The sequence below is a fragment of the Bremia lactucae genome, linkage group LG14 (genome assembly GCF_004359215.1).
Source record: "Bremia lactucae strain SF5 linkage group LG14, whole genome shotgun sequence".
NCBI lineage: Eukaryota > Oomycota > Peronosporomycetes > Peronosporales > Peronosporaceae > Bremia > Bremia lactucae.
The window spans coordinates 2,173,189-2,187,706 of NC_090623.1; the positions used below are offsets into that span (position 1 = coordinate 2,173,189).

The 14,518-nt window shown below is 46.7% G+C and overlaps 3 protein-coding genes across 3 annotated transcripts; 1 reads left to right on the forward strand and 2 right to left on the reverse strand.

Annotated features, from left to right (window-relative positions):
* Window positions 1-2,074: 2,074 nt before the first annotated feature.
* CCR75_006615 (uncharacterized protein) lies at window positions 2,075-2,992 on the forward strand (the record flags this gene model as incomplete). The annotated part of the gene is made up of 1 exon (XM_067964683.1): window positions 2,075-2,992. The coding sequence occupies one exon, from the start codon at window positions 2,075-2,077 to the stop codon at window positions 2,870-2,872; it is 798 nt and encodes a 265-aa protein (XP_067816200.1). The 3' UTR covers window positions 2,873-2,992.
* Window positions 2,993-3,057: 65 nt separating this feature from the next.
* On the reverse strand, window positions 3,058-11,214 carry CCR75_006616 (uncharacterized protein; the record flags this gene model as incomplete). Its single annotated transcript, XM_067964684.1, has 1 exon — window positions 3,058-11,214. One exon carries the CDS (start codon window positions 11,212-11,214, stop codon window positions 3,058-3,060), a length of 8,157 nt encoding a protein of 2,718 aa, XP_067816201.1.
* A 416-nt stretch (window positions 11,215-11,630) lies between these two features.
* Window positions 11,631-12,539, reverse strand: CCR75_006617 (uncharacterized protein; the record flags this gene model as incomplete). Its single annotated transcript, XM_067964685.1, has 1 exon — window positions 11,631-12,539. One exon carries the CDS (start codon window positions 12,537-12,539, stop codon window positions 11,631-11,633), a length of 909 nt encoding a protein of 302 aa, XP_067816202.1.
* Between the last annotated feature and the right edge of the window lie 1,979 nt (window positions 12,540-14,518).

Below are 14,518 nucleotides of genomic sequence, written 5' to 3' on the forward strand. Positions count from 1 at the left end.
CAATAGCGTCGTCTAATTCGACGAGCCATCTCAAAGTAGAGTCGCCTTTGACTGCCTTAAGCCCAGAAATTTCGATATTAAAGCTTTCGGGTTGACCCGGAAGCGTCGAAACCACCAATAGCAGCATTTACAAGCTGCTGTCTCAACAGTTCCAACTGTTGGGCACCCTGTTCTCTCAAAATCTCCGCGTGTTGAGAGCCTTGCTGGTGAAGAAGGCTACTTTCTCTCGGGCCGCGTCGAGTTCGTGTTGTATGGACTCGGCAATCGTCGCATGCTGTTCATCTCTGCCCCCAGAGTGTACAGCATGGCGCCAACGGCTGGCTCGCCTACGACCGAGCTCATTCGTTAGATCGCTCCCCATACAAGGTCACTCAAATAAAGAAACCTCTCATGCGTTGCGTTATAACCTTCTTGACGGGTTCTGAAGCTCCTTCCGTCTTCATCGAACATGTCCATGTTGGATGGAACGTGCGTGGGCCGTTGAGCGGACTACGAAGTGCTTCCAGGTGTAACGGGGCATCTTTTACTAGTACTGATCAGTACTAGTTAACCTTAGGCTGATTACACTGTAGGTAAGTTGTCTCGTAACTTCACGTAACAATGGTAAAGAGGAAGGTTTCAATGAAGCTAAGTGTATTTAGCTTCAAAGGTCGAGACAAAGGCTTTAGATTAGCGAAAAGGTAAAACTTAGTTTCCTGCGTAACGATCTTCTATGTACAACCGAACTTATTTTATTTATAACTTACTAAATATGGCGCCTCCTTGCGCACCACACAATCGTGTCTTTAAACGATTGGCGGGGTTGACTTAGATTTAAATCAAGCAATTAATAGAGCTAATGTCTTATGGCATCAGTATCACCAAATTTGATAATACTGGAACTATTTTAGTCAAAATTAATACAGATAATTTTCTTGTACTATTTATTCCTTAAATAGGAGATAATATTCGTTATTCCTCTTATTTGAAATAATATGTATTTAACGGACATCTTTGTTACAATCTGGTTGATCAGTTGTGAGCTATTTCAGCGTCAAGATTAATGTGTAATCATTTGAAACTGCTTCTCGTTAAGAGCAACAAAATGGATGGTATCGCCACTTCATGTAAGCGATTCACACAAAGTTGATTATAGAAAGTTACCTTTTTGTGTTTTTCTTAATTGGTGTGGGCTTCTTCTAATTCGTAACAAATTAAAAAGATGTATTTTGAGAAGGGCGGCGCAACTCAAAAGCTTGCACGTTTCCTCGGTCACTTTCTCATATTTTTCCTTTTGCGTGCTTACAAACAACATGTTTCGTTTACCTGTATAAAAATGAGCTCATTAATAAACATATGGTGATGCAGAGTACTTTTTTGCGTGATGAGTGGGAATAAAAATTGATCGAAAACTTTACATGCATTACTGATATGTACCACTTACTGTAGATGAATTGACATGGAGACTCTTTACAGCAAACAGGTTAAGATACGTGATATTATACTTATTTATCTTAACTAGGTGAGCCAAATAGATGACTGAGTTATCTTTTAAGCGAAATCGGATGCATAGGTGTATTGTGTCGAAATCTTCTGTGAAAGTCGGGTTTACAGCAAACAAGTCTAAAAGTAGGCAAGAAATCTACACGTTCAACGCAAATGCGACAAAGTGCCGCTGCGCTGGTCATGCCGCCGCTTATGAAACAGTCAGCGTGTGAGTAAATATTCGGCTCCCTAAGGCACCACCTGACGGCTGCGAGGTCACCCTTTCTATAGCGCAGCCTGCATCACGACAGGGAATGAGCAGTCTCCCGTTTCGTTGTATTAATTGGCACCTGTTTATTCTAGTATCAGTTATTTGTCAAGTTTATGTTGTCACATTTAGCATCTATAGATCTTTTCATTCTAGTGAATCAACGCTCACGTGTTTCAGACGGAAAGAGCCAGCACCGCGTACCCTGTAATAAAGATTCTCTATTACATGGGAGACTCCTCTTAACTTCTTGATAGGAACCGATGTTGTCAAGCACTAGATACGGACTTGTGAGTTGATTTGACCTCTTTGTCACTATCGAATTTGCTAGAAAGAATCGAAATGATTGTATTGACAATTGCCAAAGTGGTGTCTATCATCACGACGGTCATGCTGCGAATGTCCCTCATGCCTGATTTCATTCGCTGGCGCAAAAATCAAAGCACTGGCGAAATGTCAATTATGCCCTGTGTTCTCCTCTTCACCAATTGCTACGTGTTACTCTTTTACGCGTACGCAATAAACGACATGATTCCACTCTTTGCTGTCGCGGTTTTTGGTTTTATTGTGGGGTTGTTCTTGGCTTTGTTTTTCTACAAATGGACCGCATACAAGAAAACTGCCATGCGGATTTTTGTTTGCTCGTTTGCGTTTTGTGTACTTATGACTATCTACGGTCTTCTCGCGTTGACAGGAAAGACAGGTCAAAGCACGGATTCTGTCAAGACAACACTTGGGTCCATTCTCGTGTCAACAACCGTCATTCTGTATGCGTCACCCATGGCCACCATCATTCATGTGATTCGAACGAAAACAGCATCGTCAATGCCATTGGCAATGGGAGTGGTACTGGTCGTCAACAGTATGAGTTGGATATTTTACGCATATTTGGTCCATGATCTGTTTATTATGTTACCAAACATTGCTGGATTCATCCTTGCGGTGACTCAGCTAATTCTCACTTGTGTTTACCGAAAACCTCCACCCAAAGGCCAAGTCGATAATTCCACGCGTGTGATGATGCCGTCGGTTGTGGTGGTGTCACCAGTGCAGAGCTGCGAGCACGCGATAAGTATAAGCCCCACGGGATCAGTGAAGAGTCAAAATTTTGTCGCGGCACTCGCCAGCTCGAAAAAGTAGCAATTGTTTGCGTCTAATATATAACTTGAGTACACTAAATTTATGTTTTGAATTCTACGTTCCTCGCTTCCCGAATTTTGATGGGCATGACATACATTCTGCTCGGTGTGACCCACAAATTCACATCGGTTTGCTTAAATAACGATTTATTTCGACATTTCTTCCAATACACACAATACTCGCCCCTAATTCATCCTTCCAATACAATTCATCGCCATGCAGTCACACCGAATCGCTTCGTCTTCAATCGGAAACTTGTAATCGTACGTCACTTCGTCCCCCACGGCAATCGCGCGTTTCGCAAAGATTACAATCTTCTTTTCCCCTCCATCCACGGCCACAATACGTGCAAACGCTTTCGGATCGCACGAGTGATTAATAAAGCGCGCCAAATTCCCACATCGAGTCGCGTCAATAATTGTCTTGTCATCAACACGAAACATGTAGCAACTCCCGACGCCTTGCTCTTCATAACGTCGTTCGCGCTCATCGGCCACGCTTTGATCAATAATTTGTCCTTGATACTCGACAATCATCTGTCCTTCGCTCACTGCTTCGTTCATAAAGAGCCCATAGCCATGAATGGACGACTTTCGAACGAGCATGCGCTCGTCAAAAGGTCGACGACGGAGTTCTCGGTACTGCATCGTTATAGGCAAGTGTTCAATATCCATCGCCACACCGGTCGTCGTAGTGACCGTGCTTGGGGCGATCGCCACGGGCTCATCCTTGCTCAAAGCTTGACGACGTGGCATAATCTTGGCTTTCTTGGGAGCTCCAAACAAACGGTTGCCTTCAAATCCGTCTGTTCGAGCACAGCCAGAAGACTGCCGAGCCCGCTGCTCGGCACGAACCAGTTGTTCCATCACACGTTCCGCAGCTTCAAATGCTTCAACAGATGGCATCGAATACGCAAACTCGTACAGCTCTTCCTCCACCGGTTCTTCATCGAGCATGGTCGAAAGACCTTGAGCTGCATTGCTCGCACTCGTTTCCATGCTGCTCCAGGTCCGTTTCCGTGCATTCGTGCTCCAAATGGCTGCTGCAGACCCTGCTAATGGGCTTTGTCCGTGACGTTGTTGCTGCTGTCGCACCTTGCGAATAGTCGCTCGTCGACTCACGGCCGTCGTGGCAGCATGTGGAAGTTCTTCAATCGATTGAAGAATTTCGGGCAACCCAAAGCCAAAAAAGTACGCCCCACTTAATGCAAACGAAGACCATGAACTCCGTTTCAAGAATGGATTCTTCTCAACCACGGGGCTTGCGGCTCCAAAGCCTCGATGTTCTTCATATAGTGACACCACACGGCTACGCAATTCAATCAACGCGTCGTCCGGTGTACACGCGACAATCGGTCGTGCTTGGTCATCCGATGCCGTGATTTGAAACACAACGCGTGGTCGGCGACGCTCTTGCGTCGCCGCACGATCGCCAGTACCTCGTCGCTCAAGCAGCTCTGCATGCTGCGATTCTCGCGCAGTGCTTGTGATTACGCACTCGTACAGACATCGCGTCGCTAAGTCGCGTGTGCTCCAAAAGATGCGCGTACTGCGAAAGCCAAGCGGGTATAATGCTGTTCGTGTGTGGAAACTAGCATTTCCAACGAAAATGTGCCCGAGCGAGTGGAGAGTGAGCGCACCGATACGGTAGCACATCGGCCGAGGCTTAATACCGCGTTTGAGCTCGGCACGCTTTTTCTTCTTGAGATCGGATACAGTCACAAGGGGACGATCACTGTACAGAGCACGACGAGGCTCGCTGCACGGATTGATCACCGGAAGCACGTGCGTTGACAGTACATTCGACTCATTCTCAAGCTTAAGTGGCATTCCCGCCGTCTTGTCCTGATTCCAACTGCCATTGAACTTTTCTGACGCATTTGATGCGTCCGTAACGTCGGCATTCGGTAGCTTGTCGCACGCATATTCCTCGCCCTCTTTGGCACTTAATCCATCACGTACCTTCTCGTTCATTACGTCTTTATATTCGGTTACAGCGTCATTAGAAAGAGCTTCTGCAGTCACACACTCAAATGGTGCCTCGGTCTCGTGCAATCTTGTCAATCCTCCTTTCTCAAGTCTCCGAGCTAATGTCTCCTTATGCGATAGCACAGGACAACATGTCTCACCAGTTGGTAAAAACGCAGCTCCTGCATCCACGGCACATGGAAAATGATAATGTCGAGCGCAACGTGCAATCGCACAGCCAATAGTCGCGCCCATTAAGCCACACGCATCACAGCGAATAAGACGACTACGATGTCTAGCCTTGCTACACTTGTGCAACACTCCCTCGGCATCTTCGTGCACTTCTGTCGACCAGAGTGCACAATTTACATGCACCCACGTCTCGGATTCGGTATACAACAAACGTCCACACGCCGTCTGGTCCCCAATCATAAAGCACAAGGCACAAAAGCGCGTGTCCTCAAATACTTCCTTCTCATTCCTCGCGCTTGGCCATCCATGCAACGGCGAAGCTGTCGTCATCCAAGCCACGCAATTCGTTAGACGGGAGCCATTTGTTGCTGGTATAAGCGACACATGATTAGCGACCGCGCTCGGTTGACCGGACTCCTTTCTCACATCATCGACTGCTTCTGCTAATGCTGCTCCCTTTTCAGGCTCCGCTTTCGACACGTCCCTCTCGACGCCAGAAACTGGAAGATCCGAGGGCGAGTTATGCACCACATGGTGCTTGTTCGCGCGTCGGGCATACTGCTCCTTGATCATCGCAATCTCTGCTGCCAGTTTCTCATTTTGTCCCAATGCTGCATCGCTCGTGCCCCCACTTCGCAATTGCTCAAGTAAAATTTGATCCAATTTCTTGTGTCCAGTGACGGCATCGTCTTCCATCGATAGCAAGTGAATCACGACTTCAGGAAGTGGTCTCCATCCATACAAGAGATGAACACACGCCAATAATGCAGCACAGCTCGCAGCTTCCGATTGAATGAGACATATTGAGCTAGCGTCCTGACGTGAATTGGTTCCAAGAGCTTGTTTCGAATTAAAGTTCTGAGTCTTACGAGCCTGACGTCTTGCCGCAGCACGTGGTCCTCGCATATACCGCTTAAAACGCAGATACCGATTTGCTTTACGTAGCAACCAATCGGGTACGACCACTTTATTTGCATCCAGCTCTTGCTGCTTGGTCAATCGATACCAGTCGCTTTGGAAATTTAAACTTCGATACGCAAACGTGCGAAGACATTCTTCCCCAAGTTGCACGACATACATATACACGGGCGTATGGTCGGCTAATCGCTTCCAGTGCTTTACCTGCTCCAGCTGTCTGTGCGTTTCCTGCCACCTCGCTTGGATTTGAGAGCGTTTACGCTGAATCAGAGCTAAAAGTACCTGACACTGCCACCCTTCTCCGTCTGAAATTATGTCCGTCACGTGTTTCCGCTCTAGCGGCCGACACGATGCACAAGCATACACGGCTTTTGGATCATTTACGAGCATTTCATAGCGCTTAGGCTCAGCTTGCAGCAATGGATCGCACAAAGGGTGTACCCACTGTTCACAAGCATCACATTGCATTAACTCTTCCACATCGGCATCCCACTTGCGCCGACAGAGCGGACACTTTTTCGCGTCTTGCTTTTGATCTTCTGCAGTCCAAACTTCCGTCAAGAGTCGCGTGCGCTCTTTATGAACTTGCATCTGTTGCTCGTTCTGTTTGTAACAATTCAAGCATTCCGTTGGTTTGTAACTATACGTGCGTTCATGAGCCACGGCCAAGTCATCTTCGTTGCTTTCGTCAGAAAGCTGAGACTGTTTTTTCGACCCTCTCAGGCTTTCGCACTGTGTACATGTCACGCAACTTGCACAAAAAATCTGTGGGATGCCAGCTGCTTTGTCTTGTTTCATTGGGAGCTCGAGGGATGGAACCAAGCACGACCCGTGATAGCCACGATCACAATGATCACAGAGCACGAGTGACTCCGTTTGCGCAACCTGCACACACGACTCAATTTCAACGTTATCTGTGAAACGGACGAGCGCTGGGCTATTGACGTTGCCAGCAGTCGCAACAACACGAGTCGACGAGCCGTCAGCACCACTCACAGTTCCTGGTTGACCACAGATCTCACACATCTTGCAGTTCAAACACCGCCAATACGCTCGAATTTGATTGTTCCCTTCAATTCGTGCTGCAGTCATTCCAGGAATACAAAACGAGTGGAAGCCTTCGCCACAGTCGACACAAAAGATGAATGTGTCTGGAAGACCAGCACTCCCACACACGGCACAAAGATCCAACCAGCTGAATGTATGCGCCGATGGCTGTGTCTGGACCAGTAGAAACAGCGACACACGCGACTGGGACGTGACCGGTCGTAACTTGGTCGGGACAACACATGACGCATCGTTCGTGACAATATCACGGTCCGTCGACAAAACTCCAGTAGTAATAACGGGTCCAGTAAGACCGTGATCGCTCGTCGAAGTCTCGCTGCGTTCCATCGAGTCTGACCCTTTGCGTTTAGACGGACCCTCCATCGCTGCTGCAACTTCAGCTTTCGGGGTAGTAGGAACTGCACTAGAATGGTCAGCAGCTCCACTGAGTCGATCCGACCCTGTCTCGGAGCCAATGTCCCCTCCGTCCTCTTCCTCATCTGCGTCGTCATCTTCTTCATTGTCTCCACCCTCGCCTCCATAATCAAAATCATCACTAGTTGACGGCTTGCCCACCAATCCCGATTTATTTGGCAGTTGGCGCTTCGCTGCAACTTTCAAAGCATCATAAAACCGTCCACCGCGCTGCTTCATACGTGCTTTTGGAGCTGTCTGCCGCAGAATGCGTTGTCCTTGTCCGTAAAATCGCCATGCTTCACGCCAAATCAAAAAGTCTCGTTCTTTGGTGTTAAACGTGACGGCATTCAAGCACATGAGTTCAAAATCATCCCGAAACGCGATAAAATTTACGCTAGTGTACGCATTGTTTAATATATTCTGCCGTATGGTACTCAAATCCATAGGAGTCTTGATAATGTCAAAGTACGTGGGTGCAATCGCCTCCGTCACTGGTTCTTTAAACAAATCCAGCTTGTCTTCGATTCCCAAGCGATACAGAACGTGAAGCATACGGACCTTGCGACAACTTAAACACTCGTAATGATGCAGTACTTTTGGATCGTACCCAGCTTTAAATCGTAACGAACGTGCATAGTCTTCTTCCAGTTGCTTGGCCGACTTTACAACTCCGTCGTCTTTGCTTGTTGAGCTGTTCACCCCACCACGCTCTTCAGACGGACTCCGACTACCCTCTGAAGTGCGTCGATTCAAGCCACTCTCAGCCTCTCGAGTGGTATCACATAATGTCTCCATTTCCATCACAACATCAAGAGTGAACTCGGACGAGTTGCTGAACGCGTGAAATGCTACATTCGGATCGGGTTCACAAGCTGCGTGGACATAGTGATTACACGTTAAGCAAGTCAACAGATCCACCTGCATCGCCAGCACATCGCCGTCAAGCACGAGATTGCAAACACTACAAAAGCGATTGGCTTTAAAGTACGGAATACACCTGGTACACAAAGCGGCAGCTCGTAGCGGAAGACGCCAAAGAGACCACTGCGCCGTCATTTGAACTTCATTCGTGCACAATTCCTCGCTTCTTCGGCCACATCCAGCACACACGGTACACTCACTACACTCAAATGGGATTTCAAGATCCGAAACCAACACTACTCCATCCTCGACGCTTTGAAGTGAAAGTGGCGCATGTGGCGGATCACAACACGTCGAGTGAAATCTCCGATTACATTTCACACACTCAATCAAGTCGCGCGTTTTATGACCGCTCGATATCGACAATGTATCATCCTGTCTTTCTTCAGCATCCAGCAAACAGTGGCTACAAGTCGAGCTTCCTTGTCGGTCTGCATCGGCAGCTGCATCTATAGGAGCGCAAAGAATTCCCGTTTCTCGAATGATTGCGTCTTCTAGCAATTCTTTCGAATGAAATTCACCAGGAAGTCCCCCGCCTGTTCCATCTAAACAGTTCATTTCAAGCAGAATCGCTACTTCACTCGATGTCTGAACATTCTCCAAGCAATACACGACGCCATCCGTGCCTTGGAGTAAATCCACCAATATCTCAGCATTTGAATCCTTGTAAGCTGCAATACGATGCTTCTCTACATTTTTTTCAAACGCTTTAACCGTATAAGATCCAAGCAACAAGTCCTGTCCACACGATCCCGCTGACGTTATATTGATCGTTTGACCCACCAACACCTCCGCTATTCGCATGCACCGATTCATTGCATCCAAAAGTCCAGAAGACTGCCGTTCACGTCCTGTCGCTGGTTCACATGACAGCATAGCTGCTAATTTCCGGCGAAAACTAGTGAGTAAAGCTTGAAAAAAACGGTGAAAGTGGTCCGTCTCGGCTCGCAACTCCGCCTGAGCTGAACTACTTGCTTTCTCACGAGTATCTTGTATTCTTGAAATTGTCGAACAAGGCGGTTCAAAACGCTTCATGCTTCGACAAAGATAGTTGGGGACCCAGGACGAAAAGTGCTGCATCGACGTGATAGGCTTGCCACTTGTGAAGATCCGTACGAGGCGACAGTGGGAATGCGTGCTCGTATTTTCCTCTTGAGACGAAAGTAAAAGCGTCTTGGCGATAGAATTAAGTCGCAAGACTTGCGCTGGCCACCACTCATTTTCCAGAGCTGGGACCTTGACATACACCATCGTACGCGAGCCAATAACCAGAGGGAATGTATACAGCGGCAAGGATGTCACCACGCCATCTTCAAAGAGAATCGTATGGAGCATGGATGGATGAGTCGCATGGAACGCCACGACTCTGCCCATGACCCACTGCTTGTCCCATTGCAAGAACAAACCCACGGTTTTTCCAACCAATTCGTACAATTTCCGTCGCTCTTCGCGTGACGTTGGTGGGTTCCCAAGACGATTCGAAGCGTCTTCATCAGAAACTTTGGCCGCTGTAACCCGCAAGAGACGACCGTATGCTTGCATCTCTAGCACCATTTGTTTCGAGAAGCGCGGTCGCTTTTTACGACTACGTTTAAGCGCACGTGCACACGGTTTACATACCCACGGTCGAGCTGGAATAGCACTGACTTCATCGGTACCAAGCACGTCAATCATTGGAAATTCCCCAAAGCAAATATCACAGATAATCCACACACGACTCTCGTCTTTACGGCTAGCAAGCAACGTATCATCTGGATCTGCCACAATGACACGAGGATTTCGATAACTCCAGTTACATTTATCCAGTGAATGACAATGACTCGAAGACGAAGGTATGACCGACAATGGTGATGGAATTACTATTCGTCTCTCCGCATTGTCTGACATTAACGCATTCGTTTGGTGCGTCTCGGAAACACAAGACTCCGTCTTAAGTCGCTTATACGTAGTGTAATCATCGCTCACTTCTTTCCCTCGACTTCGCTTCCTAGTACTTGAACCTACAGCCACCTCCTGACTTGTAATTGGCACGGAACGTCGACGTGTATACCCCACTTGTAAATGCGTGCAAGCTTCACAGAGAATGACGCCCCCCAATTGATTCACGGCGCTGTCACTAGCATTTAAGATCGTATCACATGCAACGCACTTGTGCTTCTCGCTACATGCAGGACAAAACCACTCTCCTTCTGGAATCGTGAGCAATGGTGGTGTTAAATGCAATGGGTCGAATTCCGCATCACATCCATCACAAAGCACTACTGTCACAACAGTCTCGTCAGGAATCACAGACTGTCGACGGCGCGTGTTCTGTCCATGAGCAAGAGCAACGCAGCGGCGATAAGGACGAGTTGTGTTGCTCTTGCCGCAAGAAATTTGATTGTTGGCTTCAACTTGCACTTGCCGACATGTTGCACCCACCTCAATAGAGGACGTGAAACCGGAACTACCATCACTCTTGACCTTCATGCTCTCGTCCATAGTTTCAAGCTGAGATTCTTTAAAGTACGAAAAGGCTAATGCTGGGATCAGAACGGAGAGAGTCGCCTGCTCCTTGGTGGACAGGTCGTGAGGTTTGTGGTGACATGAAGTGCATGTAAACGAATGGGCGTGTTCTGGTGTGGCTTGAGGCTCTACAAGACACGAGAGGTGGAATATGCCATCGCATACTTTGCAGCGAGCTACTTGGGTGCTATTTCGTGTTGAACGGGACTTTTGTGCGACTGTGTCGGACAGATTTGCGGTGGAAGAGGACATTTCGAACGATCCTGCAAGAGAATTTGAGCTAATCGTACGCGCGCTCTGGAGCACGAGACCGCCTGCGTCTGCTGAGCAGTGTATACGCATCACTTGCTCACAGGCGAGGCAAATGAACTCCATGCTGCCGTGAGCCCGTCGGACGCAGACGTCTTCTACCTCTTTGACTTCTTATTTGACAGATGCGCGCAGATTGGTGGAAATCCGCATGCGCAATCTTCGAATCATTGGCTCATGAAATGGTGCTACTTCACTTTAATATAATCTTTTTTAAAAGCATCTTCAATTCACTAATTACGTTTTTCTCCATTGTTTGTACAGATAACAAGTGCTAATTACAACCTTTGTTGAGACTAAAACATTACTTAACGACGTCACTTGAAAATGGCGACTATCTGTCGTCTGGAGTGGCGGCTCAATTTTCCACAATCTTAAAGTAATTGACGTCTACGATAGAACAGTCAACATCAATCGGCAAGAAAGAAAATGCACCACATCAAATTTACTTCTAGTATTTAATAAAATAATTCCTCTTGCCCTTAATCCTTGCACGTAACGGCAAGTAAGCAATTCTCGTCCCAACGCTTTTTATAGTAAGCGGTAATTTGGCGGCCATCTTCCCGCATATTCACCCAGTCTTCACGTTCTTTATCAGAAAGAAGCGGCAGTAAATTTAACGACATGAAATAGTCCAACTCGGTGTCATGGAGAAACATAGCGTCGGCCACGGCATCGTAGTGAAGCCGTTGGTGGCCCCGCATAACCGCCATCTTGCGCGTTGGATCGTTCGCGTATACAACCCGTTGGCCAGAAGGAATTTTGCGCTTAAGGGATCGCCCGACCCCGTCCTGCACGAATCCGTCTTTAGGCAGGCCAGTAATGTCAGCAATTGTGTTCAAAAGATCATAGTGCACTGCAACGTCATCAAAGACTTTTCCGACGGCATCGCCCAATCGCCCTTCCGCAATAATAGCGAGAGGAACTCGGGTAACGGATTCTTCATGCGAGTTCACGACTTGGACTTCCGGGGCTTGGCCATGGTCTCCTGCCAAGATCACGATCGTGTCGTTAAAAATCCCTTCTTGTTCCATTCGATCCATAAATTTCCCAAGCTCTAAATCGGTAAAATACCGCACTTTCATATACCGTTCGATACGCTCGGCTCTTGCATCGCCTTTAAACATGACGGAAAAATCCGGTTTATCGGCCTTATCGTACCACGTGGGCCAGGATTTAAACGTTTCGTGACTGGAAATAGTATAATGAGTCACAAACGTAGGCTTTTTAAATTCGCCACGGGCAACGCGTTGACGTTGCTCGTGTTTCTTTTCCACTAAAAGATCCCCAAGAAGCTGAAACGAGAGGTCGTCGTGAACACCCCAACGAAACTTTCGCTTTTCCTCGACCCATTTGGTGATGTTGTACTTTTTCTTGGCCATTGCTTTCATTTTTTGATAACTCCACACATTTTGGTACCCATGTGTCGGCAAAAAGATGCTCCACCCATCAAGTTTGATGACGACGACCCCGTTGTAAAGTACGTTTCGTAATTTTTCTGCAAAAACAGCTGGGGCAAGCCGGAAAGCTTCGTATCTACCTTTCCTCCAGTAATGTCCGAATCGATACTACTGTGGTACGGAACTTGGCCAAACAGCAAGCTTTCTAACGACCGACTCGTGGGGATACTCGACCAAATGTTACGCCACGCCACACCGCGCTTGGCCCAGCGGTCAAAATTTGGCGTAATCGTCAAATTGGATCCCTTGAACAATTTGACAAGTCTTCTTCCCCGAGTAGATACCGTGTGGTGCATATTTGTGACCAATCCTTGTGTATGTGATGCACATGGGTGCATTCACATTAGGAGGGATGACGCCCAGCCTCATCCGTGATGACGGCTAGCGTCATCCGTTACGCGAGGAATCTATAAAGATACGCTCGCAATACATATTAAATGATATCTACAGAGATATCATTTTAATTGGTAAAAATAGGTATTTGTATTTAATTCTATTAAATATAAATCAGTCTGAAAACTACTTCCTACTTGGTAAGTGCGCACGAGGAGACGGATTACCGCTCCCGTGACGACACTTAACCAGAGTTCTTAGTGTGTTGGGTGAGGTCGCTAACGCGCCCACCACAACTGCCTCACTGCACGCAAGAGAAGCAGGTTTAACCGCTTCCTCGCTGTGCTAGGGTGTGTGCCTAAGTAGAGCGTGGCCGCATTACGACGTGCCCGCCTACAGATGACGTCAAAAAACTTACAAGGCGTGTCCTCGACGTGCCCTATGTGTCCAGTAGCGTACGTCTACTGAACTGTGAATTTGAAAAAAAAGTCAAATTTTTGGAAGATGCTGCTACTCAGCCATTCTGATGTCTTTTAATAAAGCAATGTCCTTGACGCGATGGGACGTGGCGATCGACAATGTATTCGTCAATGGGATTGCGTTTAAGAGATGAGTTCCACTTAAAGTCGTCACGTCGCTGCTTGTAGAAAGGCGTTTTGCGTGTCCAATCGCTAGTGGCTTATGACTAACAGTCTGGAACTCAGTCGCTCACCATCGTCCTTTTCGCCTACTGAGCCTCTGGCTATCATTCAGGAATACTGAAGGTCATCCTTTGATTGTCGCTTAGACGACAACGAGCTCGCGCGACGTTTACTGCCAATTACGTGACCGCGCTGCAGATGCATCATGCTATTAATTGATCTTTATAATATTGGTATGCTAGGTCATCAATCTGAGTTGATTGTCAGGGCAGTGGTAGCTTACAAAGGCCATGACTGGAGTTGTGCAGATATGAAATGAATAGAGATCTTAGTCTCATTTGACAGATTACTGTTTGTTATCGTTGCTTTATACTTATTTAGTGCTTGTAAAAAAGAGATTAAACTGAAGGGTCAGTTTTGTTATATTTGCAAGAAGATCTGATTCGCATAATTACTAGCAACAGGAGGATTTAATAAGACAACGATTAATTTGACCCGATGTGTAACGAGACACTACGACTTGTACTGCTTCAGTACAAGTCCACTTCGCACTGCTTCAGTTGCGAGTGGTACCTTACGTCACTTCACGTACACTAGTTAGTGCAGAGGAAGACTTCTCTTTATGACAACTAACTTTAAGAGGGTTAAATGAAAACTGTATTAATATATTTAAGTATTTCTTCTTTCTAATTGTTGCTAACTTAATTATAAGCTACTACTAAACATGCAATTGAAATCTTATCTGTCTCTCTCTCTTTGTTTACGTTTACAGCTGATTAGTCTGCGAGATATAATGGTCTATACCTATTCATGGATAAAAATTCTAAACATTACTATTTAAAGTAATATCCTCTAAATATTATCTACCTTTTAGATAATATATTAATTAACAACCTTTAAGTGTTAATTTCATGTAACGATACACCCCGTTACACA